Below are 15,706 nucleotides of genomic sequence, written 5' to 3'. Positions count from 1 at the left end.
AGCCCACAACAATCACAAAAAATGCCCGCAAAATCCTGGAGGGACTGATATTATGATCTCTGTCACTGTTATTTATTGTTGATCACCATTTTCAAGTTTTTTTTCGTTACTATTGGTTTAATCAATAATACTGTTATTACAATCGCCATTCCATATTTTATTTTATTGTCCTTTTATTTCATTTTGTACACACAGTGCACTGTAATTATTGCCACCATATGCAATTAAAGCAAAAAAATGAGAATGGAGTTGCTTAAAGATGGCCACAATCCACTTTAATCTTGGCACCGCTTGTTAGCTCATCAGTCTGGTTAGATTAAACTCTTTTTCTACAAACTGAGGTCGTTCATAGAGTTCTCTACAACAGGTAATATATCTGTTGAAAGATAAACAATTGATATCTTACCTGTTGCAGATAGCCGTTTGATCCGAACTATCCCTTTAGTCAAATATTTCACAGAAATGATATGTGTGGGACTGTTAAGGTAAAGCCTGTTAGCTCCTAAGTATCATATGTGTGGCTTATTGTGTTATGTTGGAGGTGTGTTTTGACTAAATGACACTTCCTGCTTCTAAAGAGCATCTAAGGTTGCATAACTGTAAAACAAATCTAAAACATCCATGCTGTGGGGATAGACAAAATGAAGTTTTTGATTCACTCGTCTAATTTTTATATAGAAGTACAAGTTAGACAAATTTAAATTGTGTTGTGAACGTGTCATTACCTTAAGATGCTGGAGTTGCCGTCGATCATCATCCAGCTGCCTCCTCTTGTTTTCAATCTCTGTCTGCTTCTTCCTCTTCTCCTATTCCCCAAAACACACACAATGATTAGTCATAAGAGCACCAAATGGTACCATTTCCATTAACAACAAGGCTTCGGACAAGACAGGACTATTGGGAGAGGGGGCGGGGTACGGATATATGTAAAAGATTGTTTCAAATATGAACGTATGTTTCTTTAAAGTTGCACATTGGACTATGTTGCTTTGAAAGTCGTTTTGTTCCAGCAAATGTCTTTCAACTTCATAGGCTTTTATAGACCTCGGAATGCCAATGACACATCTTTTGAACAATAACGGATGTTGTGAAAGAATGTAATCACAACAAAGAAACAACACTTACCAATCTTAACTGGGAGGATCAGTTAAGGAAGAAACAGCTAAAGATCATAATACATAAATATCAACTTGAACAACTGATAAAAGGCCTGACTAGAATTATAAATCTGGTAAGTGGAATCTCTGATTACAATTTAACACTGATGGCAAGGAAACCAACTAAAAAGGATTTCAGAATAGGACACAAACACTGTGTCATACAAATGTTTTCTATACCTAAAAGTAAACAATAAAGTGGGACAACATACTATCTTCTGAAAATTTGGAACATAGTTATCAGTTATTAATAACTAAGATCAACGGTCTGAGAAAAAGAACAAAAACAACGTTTACCTTGGTTTAATGAAAACCTAAAGCAGTTAATGAAAAGCAGAGATCCTGCTTTAAAGAAAGCTATGAAGACCAAAAGATATCTTCACAGATATCTTGATTTATAAAGGTCTACGGAATAAAGTGATTAAGGAATTGAGGATAGCAAAATCCCAATTTTATTTACAACTTATAGATGATTCGAAAAGTAGCAGAAATTTTGAAAAACAACATCTTGACCAAAAATCCTACAATGGCCATCTTGCTCAGAGTTAATGGGAAGGTATTGCTTCCACTTTCAATTCTTTTTTACTGAGTCTGTTTAGGAGCTGGGGCAGGATTTTTAAAATAGGGAACAGGGTAAACTGAAAGCAAGAAAAGTGGATTTTTGATTTGAATACAGTTATTGAACAAGAAGTTACGAAAATAATTTCCTTCCTAAGGAACTCAAAAGGTAGAGATGTTTTCCATCTGGACACAGTTTTTAAATCAAAAAACAAGTGGCTACCCATCCTATTACTCACCTTGACACACAGCTCTTTTCCAAGTGGTTGGAAACAAGCAGTTGTCATTCCTATTTTTAAACCTAGAGAAAGCCATGATGTTGCAACTATAGACCAGTGAGAATATTGCCAGTAATATCAAAAGTTGCAGAAAAAGTGGCTATAGAACAAATGATAACCCATCTAACTAGCTGTTACCCTGGTCTACGTCCTGTACATTTTGGCTTTAGGAAGCAATACTTAACAGAAACAGCCATTTTACACCTCACAGAGCAGATACAATCACAGCTCGATAAAAGGTGGAGTTGTTGGTGCTGTTTTCTCAGACTTTTCAAATTAAAACGCCTTCTACATCTCGTTTTTAATAGTAGTGAAGTCATTGGACCGGAGAATCTTTACGTAAATGTTGAAGTTAGTGATAGTGAAGAGAATTTACAGCTAAATCAGGCTGATAAAAGCTTGATTCCCTCAATATTTGAAAGAATCATATTCATAACCTGTCAGGCCTCAGTGTAAGTATTTGAGGCCAAAGCACAGGGATCTTTTCAGTGATAGGAAACGTTAAAGAGTCAAAAGCAGAGATTTAAAGTTGTTTGTGTGAGTCACAGGCAAGAGAACAAGGCGTAAAGCATTGCTCACAAACAAAAATGGATCCAGGCAGCGGGAATCACTTGACACTGGTTTACTGAGAATTTACAAAAAAAATGATTGTTGTAAGCTGATGCGTGATAATGTGAGGGCTTGGGCTCATGTAACAAGCAGATAAACATATCAAGTTTGGATAACTGAAAAGATGTGAAAAAAATACAAATGTGAGATCCATATTCTCCTATGCTAAAATCATAAAGCTGTAATGTCCTATGGGGTTTTTGGCATTACTGATATAACAGAGTAAACTTACACAAATGCAATAAATACTATACCTCTGGCAACATTGTTTCAAACCAGTGTGTTCATATGTGACATTGACATTGTCACTATGGTATTCATACACTTGTTTTTCTCACTCCCTGACTGCCAAATTATTGAGAGGCAGGCAAAAATGCAGACTGAAAATTAAGCCTGACAAAAGACCCTGATAAACATACATGTGATTTATTATGTTTCTATTGGAGATATGACAGGTTAAAAAAAACCTTCACTTTCAGATTTGAAAATAATATTTTGAGCGAAATCATAACTGAAGTTTATCGAAGCTTGGCTGTGCTCGCTCCACATTCTGAGGGGTTTGAAGAAAAAAAAACAAGTCTTTACTAGTGACAGACACACAGGGGGAAAGAAGACAAAAATGCCTACGTTTAGATGTAGAATTTGCAAACATATCAAAAAAGTGTGTTTGTAAAAATAAAACTAATAAAATTTAAAACATTTCGAAATTTACTGTGTGACATAATTTAAAGTTAAACATTTAAACATTAAGTTAAACATCAGTTAAAAATTTTGTTGGAAAAAACTCCAAAAATCATAAAACTTTAAGAGTGATTATGTGAAAATTAAAAAAATGCCAGTTCCAACACATAAAGTCCAGCTCTCTGGGAGTTGTTTAAACTCTGAATTACATTTTTACTATGTAGTATGACTGAGCTACAGAGCTCCAAAGAGACCTGGGTTTTCTCAACTGTTTCACTAAAATTCCATTGATCTCCATTACTTTGTTTCTTGCAGATTTTTGCTAATTTTGTCTACGTTGTACATACCACTACCAAAAGTCATAACACACTATTCCCGATTGAGCCGTATGTTTTAGTGTATAATTTGCACGTTTTATTTCAAAGCATTGCGACGAGATATAGGATAAATATTTTGGACTTGGTAGTAGTAAGTGTGGTTCAATGTTATGCATTGGTACCATTAATGATTCAATCACCTGCCAAACTTTTAAAAAATACTTTCTCTTTCCTTTAAATAAACAGTTTAACTTACGTGCTGCAAATGTTTGGCAATAGATCAAATTAGATAAGATTTTCTTGCAGAAAAACCTGGACTTTCTCACAGAATAGACAGAAAGAAAACAGACGCTTCACCGTCGACTGAGACACCAAACAGACAGACAGAAAAAGAAGCGTGCTGTAGCTCCATTAGCTTTCAATGCCCTCTAATGGGTGGAGGAGATGGGTTCTAAAAGGTTGAGTCATTAAGACAGGCTATCAGACCTTGACAAGAAGGAATGATTTGTTGTTTCTACAGCCAACAGTGTGCCCTGGTGTGCACTCTCACTTCACAGAAGAAACAGACTGTGTGAGTGTGTGTGTGTGTGGAAACAGCTTACAGCGATGGCCTGGAGTCTCTCCTCTTGTGACACCTCAGCCATCCTGAGAAAAAAAAAGAAAAGACAGACAGATTTAGCAGCAGATAGTAACAACCGCACATAACCATTAATGCTGAACGTTGCATACAGTGATGAACAACTTTCATTTAATACAGAATTAGCTCTCCAACTTTTTACCTTCTAAAGATTTCAAAGTGATTGAGGTTAAATATTTGTCTATTTGGCACTAAGCTGGTGTTTCTTTCCTGTCAAGGCGAGTCAGTGTGTGCTATTGTGTAAGCTGGGCTCTGCTGGAGATTCCTGCTCTAATGTGTTCCAGACGACAGATCCAGGATGGAGGATGGACAGAAGCAAGACTTAAAGCCAGAGGGGAAAGTCTGCTCGACTAAGATGGGACACAACTATGTGCAACATGTTACTCTCCCAAATAGGTCATAGGGAGTCTGTAGTAAATTGCTGATATTACAAGATTCAATAAATAAACAAACCACAGCACCTTGAAGACACGTTTAAAAATATTTGGTACAAAAATTTAATTTGTAAGAGACAATTAAAGAAGTATCAGTCATCCAAGATCTGTGAGCGAACAGAGATGCAAGTACAACTCTTTTGTTCAAAGGATTAGTTCACATGTTTTGAAGTGGCGCTTCATGGAAAAGTTAGGAACAATTAAAGAAATTGGATGACTTTGCTGAACATTGTTGTAGAATGAGTTGTTAACTGAACTGTTAAAGTTAAAAAAAACTGAACCAAAGCTAAAATTTGCAAAATGTACTTCAAAGTTAAATGTTGCAAAACTGTAGCTAAAAGCTAAATGTAACAATGTATTAGATAAAATCTAAAAGTAGCATAACAATTCAAAAGCAGAGCAAGTATGTTCAAGTACATTTTAGTGAACAATGTTTTTGAAGGAATTGATGAGATTTCAATGCATTTTTTTGGGGGAAAATCTTTGTAAAACAAAAAAAAAATACTGAAAATGTATAAAATTTACAAATACTCAACCGAGCAGAAAGTTTTAATATATGAATGTGGAAGTAGTTTGATTTGATTTGTTTGATTGCAAAAAAAAATATATACAGAAGAAACTATAAACTGAAAAACAATTGTGTGAATGCTGAATCTGCATTCATAGAATTATTATCTACATTTTGTTGCAAGCTCTTTGAACAACCTCAGTTTGGAGAAATGGAGTTTCTTACAGCTTGTCTGACGATCAAAGATTTCTGCGATCCTAAAACAATTCCTTGAACTTTTTTGTTGAAGTTGTTTGCTCAAGTCATAATCTTCTCCACTGTCAACCGTGTGTGCTTAATGGGACACTGTGAGCTGAAACATGCAAAGCCTGCCTATATTTAACCCTGCAACCGTCAGATTTACAATCTGCCCAAAATATCCATTGGCATTTCTTCAGTTACCAACTAAATAAGCTTGTGCAAGTAAAGTTTGGCGTTTAGTAATACATTTTATCTCTGTTGGTTGATTTTAAAGTTTCAAGCTCTGTAGTCTTTTGAATGTAATTAAATTCTTATATCAATTTTTAATAAACTACTTGATAAACCACCAGTGAAGATTTTTTCAATAGCTAAAATCCCAGTAACAAAAAAATGTTCAAGTTTAAAAGCCTGCTTGCACTAAAATACATTTTCACAGCTTTTCCTAATCCATTTCCTAAGAAAATAAAGTCTTAGCATTCATTAAAGGAATGCATATCAGCTGCTTGGGTTCACAAAACCAAAGACTCATTTTCAACTGACTACAGATGCTTGAGCTGAAAATTGCAGTTTGAATATTAAGGTACACAATTGCACACATTATTTCAGCATTAGGTTACCTTACAGTTTGTGGAAATCAATACAGCTGAATGATTAAGGCAGCTATCAAGTTTAGACTCACTGACTTGGTGTCAAATTATCTATAGGCTCAACTCTACTAGAAGAAACTAACTTGTCTAACTGACAGGAGTCTCAACTTGTTTGTGGTAAAGCCTGTAATATAAATGTGAGAATTTGTTAAAAGATAATCCTTTATACAGATTGTAGGTGGTGTCTGAAACACATAAGGTGCTGTGCTTATTGCAGCCTCAGTGTGACTGTTGAATCACAACGATAGTGAGACTCTTAATTCTTCTCACTTGCTCAAACCAAACTCTTACAAAAGACTAAAAAAACATCTCTTAATGACTTTCCTGCCCAGCCCAGTTCAAGTAAAATGTATCACTATTCCTGATGAGTGGCACAGCCCCTGCTGTTACAGTGTGAATTAGCTGGCATCGTTTCCTGGCTAACTACTCACAGAGCATGAATTATAAGGGGTAAAAGCACACTGTGTCAATAGCTCTTATGTCACCCTGCTTTATAACTGCACGTCTTGTTTGTTCCATAAACAGCTGAACCTGTAACAGTTTGTAACATGTGGGGCACCACTCCTGACACTCAAGATGTGCTTCTTTTTGCTTTCCCTTCACCATCACATGGAGACTCTTCCGAGCAAAACTGAACCACAATCATCTGATCAGGCCCCTGGAGCATGCACATAAACACAGACATATTATACTTTTGAGACACATTTTTCTTTTCCTGTTTTTGCCTCTATACCATTCCAGCACAAAAGGGAAAAATAAGGACATGTGAGTAAGACACGTGGAAAAGGCTCTGAGTAAAAAGAGGTTTATTATGCAAGACTAGCGCTGTAAAAAAATAAAAACATACCACGACTAATAGCATCCATTAGTAATCAATCATTTGAACCCATCGGAACTGGAGGACCGAACATCCTGACCCTGCTAAGATCTCTTTTAGCATCAGCTGAGACAGTCACAGCTCATCTGTAACAGCAGAGACGTGCATAGACAGAAGCTACTAAATGCTAATGCTCTAAAGTTCCTACCAAATGAAACTGTTCCTTCCCTCAAAAAAACACTGTTCCTAAAATGCTGAATAATCTAATTTGTACACTGTGAAATGAATGTGCTCAAAATGCTCTATTCTGCAGTACTTTTTGAAACCTTAACCAAATCTTTTCAGCCAAACAAATCCATAACATTGTGCTCCAAGTAGAATACAAAAGTTGGAAACTGAATTAGTTGAATTGATTGCCTAGAGCCATCGGCTTGAAAGACAATGGCAGCTGACATCCACAGCCTGTTGCTGCAATTTGTTTACTATTAAGAATGACTAATGAGCACTTTTAAAAATATACACATTTAGGCTGAACATGAATGTATTTACAGTTCTTTTTTGAATGAGTGAGTTACTCTCTGTTCCTAATGTTGTATGGACAGATTTCTGTTCATATTTGAACTATGCAGTTTTTCACTTTCTCTGGCTGGCAATAACTTGACCTCCAGTAATAATGTAGGGAACCTTGGTGGGACTTGACTGGGACTTGACTGGGACATGTCTTTTAAGTCCCACACTAAAAATTATACCAGGACCACTTTCATCCACCTGCATAATGTCACTAAAATTAGAAACATTTTGTCCCAAAACCATGCAGAAAAACTGTTCCATGCATTTATCACTTCTAGGCTGGACTAGTGTAATTCTTTATTATCTGTATACAGGGGGTTCAAAAGTATCAGGAGTAGGAGGCTATTTAGAAAAGTAGGGGCTTGATTAAGGAGAAAAAATTGAATTTGAAATCATAAGTTTTTGAGGACAATTAGTGACATTTTTTGTTTTTTTGGAAGAACAGGGAGAGTTTTCAGAATATCAGATGAAGAATTCACTTAGCCAAGACAAGGAACTATCTCCAAAGGCAGTAAACCTGAAGTAAGTAATCTTGTACAACAGATCTGAATAAAAATATATTGACTTGGGATTTGAAATAGATTGTCTTGGCATTCTTTGTGGTTGGTAGAATCCACCTGTTCTTTTTTTACTCTGTCATCTACTGCCTGGAAAATGATGAAGTGTCACACCCACAACACTGACCAATCAGAAGTCTTGTCAGAAAAATTAGAACTCTTGTCCAGTCCGTGGTGGTGTTACAACAACAGCGCTTGCTTGCTTGCTCAAGATGGCTGTGCCCATGGATTGAGCAAAATTATCAAAAACAAACTCGGGGAGTAAGAAAACCACTATTTTGTGTGAATAAAATTACATTTTGCATCGCCATGCAGATCAGGGATAAGACAGGTGTGCTTCTAGGCAAACAGTTACTAAATATTTCTGGTCAATCAACAAAAAGTCAGCTAAAATGTGGCTGAATGAAAGTTTTATATGGCGATTTTTGACACCTGCCAGCTACATTTGAATCCCCTGTCTGTGTCCAAAAAACTCTTTGAGATGACTTCAGTTGATCTAAAATGCTGCTGCCGGAGTCCTGATGGGAGTGAGAAGGATAGATCATATTTCTCTAGTTTTAGCTTCTCTCCATTGGCTCCATGTCAAATTCAGAATAGAATTTAAAATCTTACTTCTAACAAACAAAGCTCTCAACAACCAAGCTCCATCTTATATTAAAGATCTTCTTGTTCCATATTTTCCTAACAGAGCACTTTGCTCTCAAACTGCAGGTTTACTTGTGGTTCCTAGAATTTCTAAAAGTAGAACAGGAGGCAGATCTTTCAGTTATCAGGCTCCTCTCTCGTGGAAGCAACTTCCAGTTTCTGTCTTGTTTACTTTTAAGACTAGGCTTAAAACTTTCCTTTTTGATAAATACTATAGTTAAGGTTGGCTTGGGCTTACTGACTACTAGAGGACATACTGACTACATTCCTTCACTCTGCTTCTGTCTTTACTCTTTCTACTCTCCAAGTTTATATATGCATATGTTGCTGCCATTAATTTGTGTTTTCTTTACGTTTTGTCCCATAGAACCTACACCTAGACTAATTCTTCTGTGTTTGTGTCTCGTTCCTGTCCTCTCAAACCCCAGTCGATTAAGGCACATGGCTTATCATCCTGAGCCTGGTTCTGCTGGAGGTTTATTCCTATTAAAAAGGTGTAATTCCTTTCCACTGTCGTCAATGTGCTGCTCAGGATGGGAGATTGCGCCAAAAATGAAAATTTTACACAAACTGCTGGCTTCCTTGAATAGATGGTAAATGGCTTGCACTTATATAGCGCTTTATCTAGTCCAAGGACCCCAAAGCGCTTTACACTACAATCATTCACCCATTCACACACTGATGGTGGTAAGCTACATTGTAGCCACAGCTGCCCTGGGGCGGGCTGACAGAAGTGAGGCTGCCATCACACCGGCGCCACCGAGCCCTCTGACCACCACCAGTAGGCAAGGCGGGTGAAGTGTCTTGCCCAAGGACACAACGGCTGAGACAGCCGGAGTGGGGGCTTGAACCAGCAACCCTCCGATTACAGGACAAACCCCCACCTCCTGAGCCACAGCCGCCAATTATTATTATGACTTTTACTAATTGGCTTTTTCTAATGTACTGTATGTAAACCTAATTGCATTACTATAGGAATGAATTGACTTGAATCAGATTTTAATCTGGATCTAAATTAGGTTTATGAATTGGAGGTTTTTTTATGTTTAATGTCCTGAAGTGAATTGAAAATTAAATTGAAGGTAGTGTGGTGTGATAAGCATTGACTTAACTTACACACTCCAGAGTCACTGTAAAAAAAAAAAAAGTAACCTACAAAGAAAAATGTTGGGTTACTTAACGTAATCCCTGGTTCTTTGATAACAGAGTGAGGTGTTTGACTATGGGAATCGCCTCAGCGTGACCAACTACGGAAGCTCGAATGACATCACGTCTGTCTGCGACAGACAGGTTGAGCCGTGACTGTGGCTCCACCCACCATCCAATATCACGGCCAACCTACCCCTCTAAACTCATTCTAAGTCGGTTTCTTTCCGTGCTCATGCAAGAAGGGATGTGCTGGTGAAACACCTCACTCTGATCGAACACCTGTATGATGTTTCCATCACCTTAGGCACAAAAGCAGGGTTAGGTCTCAAACACACTTTGGAGAGCCCTGGTGCCCACTGTGGGCAAATAGGACTGACAGACAGTGCGTGTAACTCACCCACTCTCTTAGCAGTAGTTAAAGCTAAGAGCAGTGCAGTTTTCAATGTGAGGAATTTCATACCAATACCCTCCACTGGCTCAAAAGGATGATGACAAAGGGCCTCTAGTACCAGAGTCAGGTCCAATAATGGCACGAAAGGCCTGGAGGTGGGCAGTTTAGGTCGAGCCCCCTTCATGAAACGGCACACCAACGGGTGCTGCCCCACAGGTTTATCACCAAATCCCACATGACAAGCTGAGATTGCAGCCAAATAAACCTTAATAGTTGAAAAGGCCTTGCCCCTTACCAACAAGCTCTGCAGAAAGCAGAGAACCTCCACCACCGAACACTGAAAAGGGATAGCCTGTCTCGCCACACACCATTCCTCAAAAACTTGCCATTTACCATTATAAAGAAAGCGAGTTGAAGGAGCCCTTGAATTCTGGATGGTGTCAATGACCTCTGGCGGGAGACCAGTCGCATTTAGGTTCAACCTTTCACGGGCCAGGCCCAGAGAGCCAGACGATCTGGATGTGGATGATAAGTCTCCCCTTGAGCTTAAGACAGAAGGTCCCTGCAAATGGGAATGGGCCATGGTTGTGCTGACAGAACCTGAATTATTTCTACCACCCAGGGATTTGATGGCCACCACGGGGCCACCAGAATTAAAGACAGGCCCTGCTCCCTCACTCTGACTAGAGTTGGGGATATCAGGCTCAGAAGGGGGAACGCATAGAGCAACACATTCGGCCATGTGTGAGCCAGTGCGTCCACGCCCAGTGGTGCGTCTCGGTCCGAGAGGGAGAAAAACAGTGGGCAATGAGCGTTTTCCCTTGAGGCGAAGAGATCTACGGCAGCCCGGCCGTATCTCTGCCAGATCTGCTCCGCCACTTGAGGGTGCAGCTCCCAATCTCTGTAAAGAGGGGTGCCTCTGGATAACAGATCGGCCGCTCTGTTTAGAATTCCTGGTACATGCGTCGTGTGCACAGATAGAAATCTGGTGCTGCTCCATATGAGTATTTCTCTGGCCAGTTTGTGTAGATGAATTGATCGGGTCCCGCCCTGACGGTTGATATACGCCACCACTGTGGTGTTGTCTGTCTTTACCAAGACGTGGCGACCAACCATCAACGGCATGAAATGCTTCAAAGCTAGGAATACAGCGTGCAGTTCCAGCATGTTGATGTGGAGCCGCACCATTTTTCCCGACCATACACCGTTCACAGCTCTGCCCATCATGGTTGCATCCCATGGACGCATCCGTTATCAGGGTAACCCTGGATGATACCGTGCCCAGGGGCGAGCCCACCGCGAAGACCGCTGGGTCTCCCCATGGCCGGAGAGCCGCTACACACGTGGGTGTTATTCTCACTCGGTGGTGCAGATGCCGGCGGGGACATAGTCGTAGTGAAGCGACCCACCGCGGAAAATCCCTCATCTGTAACAGGCCCAGATGAACAACGGAAATCACCGACGCCATGAGGCCGAGGAGCCGTAGGCAAAGTCTGAATTGAACAACTTTCCCGAGCTGGAAACGTGTCATGCACTGAGCAAAAGACAGGGTGCTCCCCTCCGATAGCGTGACGCGGTAGGAGAGGGAGTTTATTTTGAGACCCAAATACTCCGTGCACTGCACTGGAATTAACCGACTCTTCGTCTGGTTTATTCTGAATCCCAGGTTGATGAGGTGGGTTATCACCACCCGAGAGTCGCTGATTGCCTGATCTCTTGATCGAGAGCAAATTAGGTAATCGTCTATGTACGAAAAAATTCTGATGCCGCTTGATCTCAGCGGGGACAGCGCCGCCTCTACACACCTGCTGAACACCCTCGGAGCTAATGACAGCCCGAACGGGACAGTTTGATACTCGTAGGCTGTGCCCTGGTACGCAAACCGGAGAAACTTTCTGTGTGGAGGGTAAATGGCAATGTGGAAGTATGCGTCGGAAAGGTAGATGGTTGTAAACCAATCCCCCGGATGAATGGAGCGACACAGCGTCTTGTGTGTCAACATTCTGAATGAATACTTGCGTAAGTGTTTGTTTAACACACGCAGGTCCAGTATGGGCCATAATGACACGCCGTCTTTCTTTGGAATGAGAAAATAGTGTGAGTAGAAGCCTTGACGAACTTCTTCTTCCGGTATCACTCTGATTGCTTGTTTGGCTAACAGGGATGAGATCTCGTCCTTCAGGACATGCCCCGAATCCCCGTTGGCCACCGAAACAAGCACTCCGCTGAACCTCGGAGGTTTCACAGCGAACTGCAGTCTGTAACCCCTGGAAATTGTGCCCAAAACCCACGGGGAGACTGCGCATGCGCGCCACTCCTCTGCCTGGGAAGAGAGCCGGTCGGCCATGTTGAGTGACGTTACCACCTCTGTACTGCTGGCCTCTGCTCTCATGCTGAGAGTGCCAGCTCCCTCTGCTGGGTACAGAGGGGGGTGACATGGATTTATTTTTGATATTTTCTTCTTTTTTTGTGGGGGGCTTTCTGCCCTCGGCAACATGCCTGGATGCAGTAAAGCTTTTTTAAATTTCTTTGCTTCCTCCGGAACAGAAAAATGTGTGAGGGGGCACTGGTGAGTGCTTGGTGACACTGTCACAGTGCTCTGAGGTGTTACTTGACACTGTTGAAGTGCTGGGAAACACTGTGTTTGTCTCAAAATTTCCTCTCTCTGAACATGAGGAGGAGAATTTAACCGAACTCCTGATGAACTGGGAACCACAGGAGAATTTGAACACAGGACCGAGAGGTTTGCTCTGTTGTCTGGAAACCCTCTCTTCCGGGGAGGAAGTTGTGGGAAAAAAACAGGGGCTAGGTTGCCCGTTTCTTTTTCCCCTCCCCGGGGTAAGATGGACGATTCTTTGCAGCGGCCGCTTCAAAAGAATGCTTACCCCATGGTTTCGTGTTCTCAGATTTATTTTGCTGTGGAGGTTGTGCGGCATGCCTTCTTGGAGCCCTCGGTCCACCCTGCTGTGCTCTCACTGCAGCGGCTGCAAAGCCAGGTCTTTGTCCCGTTGGGGGAGTTTGGCTAGGTTTACGAGGCAAACAAAGGTTGAAAGCCTCTCCCTCCTGTTTTCTGAGGGAACTTATTTCCCTCATTTTCTCCAGGGAGGGGCCAAAAAGACCCTTTGATGGATCATAGGTCAAATCCATGATCTCAGTTTTTTGGGTGTCACTCAGACCTGACAGGTTCAGCCAGAGGGCCCACTCCCCTGAGACTGCCAGTCCCATGACACGACCACAACCTTGAACCGCACCTCTGGAGGAGCGTAGGATAAGATCGTTCACCACACAAATCTCATCCCAAAGGGTGGGGTTTGGTGTCCCCGAGTCCAGCTGACAACCCATCTCCTCCAAGATTTCACCTTGGTAGGCTGACAATAGTGTAACTGCATTAAGCGAGCACACTGATTGTGCAGCATACCTGTACGTTCGCTGGTAAATAGATGCGGTGAGGCGATCTATTTTACCTGGAAGCGAGATGCTTGAGGATGCTGACACGGATCTGCGGTTAGGGTGAAGATGGTAAGCCACGGAAGGCTCCACAGTTGGGGGTTCGGCCAGCCCCAACTCACACACATTGTACAGGTTGCTGTCCACAGGGGAGGCGATTTTGGCTCTGCTGGGCGGCCTGGACGTCATCTTCCTCGTCTTCCATGTCTTCCAGTTCGAGGAGGTCGGAGTTTGCATCACCGTCCGTTTCCTCGTTGCCCGTTTCGAGTTCCCCGATCTCCCTGAGACCCTCAAACAGAGGGGGCATGGGCGGGGACCCGCTGTAACAGCTGCTGGTGAAAAGAGACACGGATCCTGGCTGTTAGCTACAGCTACTCTTTGCCGCCTTTCCAGGATTTTTTTCGGCATCGACGAGCAATGCTGGCACTCGTGAGGGTCAGCCAGCGACGCCTGAGCGTGTTTAGTGCCCATGCAGGCAATGCACATTGGGTGCGAGTCCCTGCCCGAAATGGAGGCCCCGCATGACGCTGGGCACGGGCGGGGTGCAGCATCTTTAGCCTTCGGTTCCGACCCTTTAGCGGGAGTGGGAGCCGTAGCCATGCCGATAGCTTACTATAGCTCGTCTTGACACATTAGCTATAACACCGAGGATAAAGTTTGCTCACCGCGACTTCACCGACTGTTAATGCTAGCGATGTACCGCTAAGCAGTTACCAAGCCCGCCTTTACGCGTTAGCTTAGCCACCCCAAACATTAGCTACTCTGTTAATTAAAACCGAGTAAGCAGCCCGCCTTTACGCGTTTGCTGCCTTAACGCTTAAATAATTTTAAAATGCTTTTTACGAACCTTTAAGACTTTGCCATTCTTTTTAAACTTAATGACACCACAAAATAAACCACAGTAGCTCAGGGCTTTGAGAACAGATTTCCCATTTTGCCACACCATTTAAAACGGATTAAAACTGCCAGTTGTGAATTTAATAATGCATTAGAAAACTAGGTTCATTCTGTTGAAAAGTCCTATGCTTATGTTCCGCTGCTTCTCTGACAAATTACAGAGACAGTGGAAAGTAGAAACATAAACCAACATCTCTGTGGCAGACTTAGGGGAGTAATTACATTTACGACAAGAAAGGGAAGATACTGAGAGGCAGTGAATTACTCAGAGTACAATAACATACTGATGCAGATAAATGTAACTGATCAACAATAACATTTAAGACAGAACTGGTAAAAGTAGACATCTTAATAACTGTACTTATTAACAACAAATTAAAATTTGTTATATTTTGTTTGGTTTGGATTTGTTTGCAGTGTTTTAAGAACAGGTATGCAACAGAAACAAACTTGAGACCATCCTTGTTTGTTGTGTGAACTGCTGCCGTAGGATTTCCAGAAACACATTAATTGACTGCACTGTACAACATCATCTCTTTCTAACCACATTTTGCTCATGCTCTGGCACAGGCAGTCACTTTGAATTCCCTTAAAGTAATCAACTTAGGGTACGGGAAGCTAAATGAATAATAACACACACTAATCATCTTTGATTGGGAATGTTATGTTCATCTAAAGACAAAGAAGCATAGACATTATAGTAAGGGTGTAACGGTACGGATAACTTACAGTTCGATACGTACTTTGGTATAAGGGATACAATTTTGTACTGGTTCAGTACAACAGGAAAAAGAGACAAAAAACAAATTGTAGTTCTTGTTGTTTCTGTATCTTCCATTTTTAAATTGACAGAAGTTCTCCCAGAAGCAGACAGATGAACAAACCCTTGCTATGAAGGCTCTAAGACAGCATGTCATGTACAGTAAGACAGGATTTACCAACTGGTAATTTCAGTATAAAATCAAAAAGCCCCTTTGTCCTGTCTTTTTTATCCACTGTGAACTGTAAACAGTGTCCTAAAAGTCATGTCTCAAGCAACGAGTTCGATAAACTTGATCACTTGTGACTAACGGATTCAGCATGCACTACATTCTACCTGTGCCAAATGTCTGTACAGTTCAGTACAAATACATATACCATCACACCTCTAATTTATTGATACCATTG

At 41.2% G+C, this 15,706-nt stretch overlaps 1 protein-coding gene and 1 pseudogene across 3 annotated transcripts in view; both read right to left on the bottom strand.

Moving 5' to 3' along the window:
* palm1b (paralemmin 1b) overlaps positions 1-15,706 on the bottom strand; it is a 48,791-nt gene that overhangs the window by 13,335 nt on the left and 19,750 nt on the right. For all 3 annotated transcript variants that reach the window (XM_037977765.1, XM_017421534.3, XM_037977764.1), the window contains 2 exons: positions 4,203-4,245; positions 726-806 (listed from right to left, as the gene is read on the bottom strand). In XM_037977765.1, the coding sequence (XP_037833693.1) occupies positions 726-806; positions 4,203-4,244 (123 nt within the window). In that variant the 5' untranslated portion in view covers position 4,245. Of the gene's footprint in view, positions 1-725; positions 807-4,202; positions 4,246-15,706 lie in introns of those variants that run through there.
* Positions 10,673-12,587, bottom strand: LOC119617421 (annotated as a pseudogene).

Source organism: Kryptolebias marmoratus, linkage group LG10 (genome assembly GCF_001649575.2).
Source record: "Kryptolebias marmoratus isolate JLee-2015 linkage group LG10, ASM164957v2, whole genome shotgun sequence".
Classification (NCBI taxonomy): domain Eukaryota; kingdom Metazoa; phylum Chordata; class Actinopteri; order Cyprinodontiformes; family Rivulidae; genus Kryptolebias; species Kryptolebias marmoratus.
Note: the sequence above shows the minus strand (reverse complement) of the source record. Positions and strands in the feature narration are given on the sequence as shown.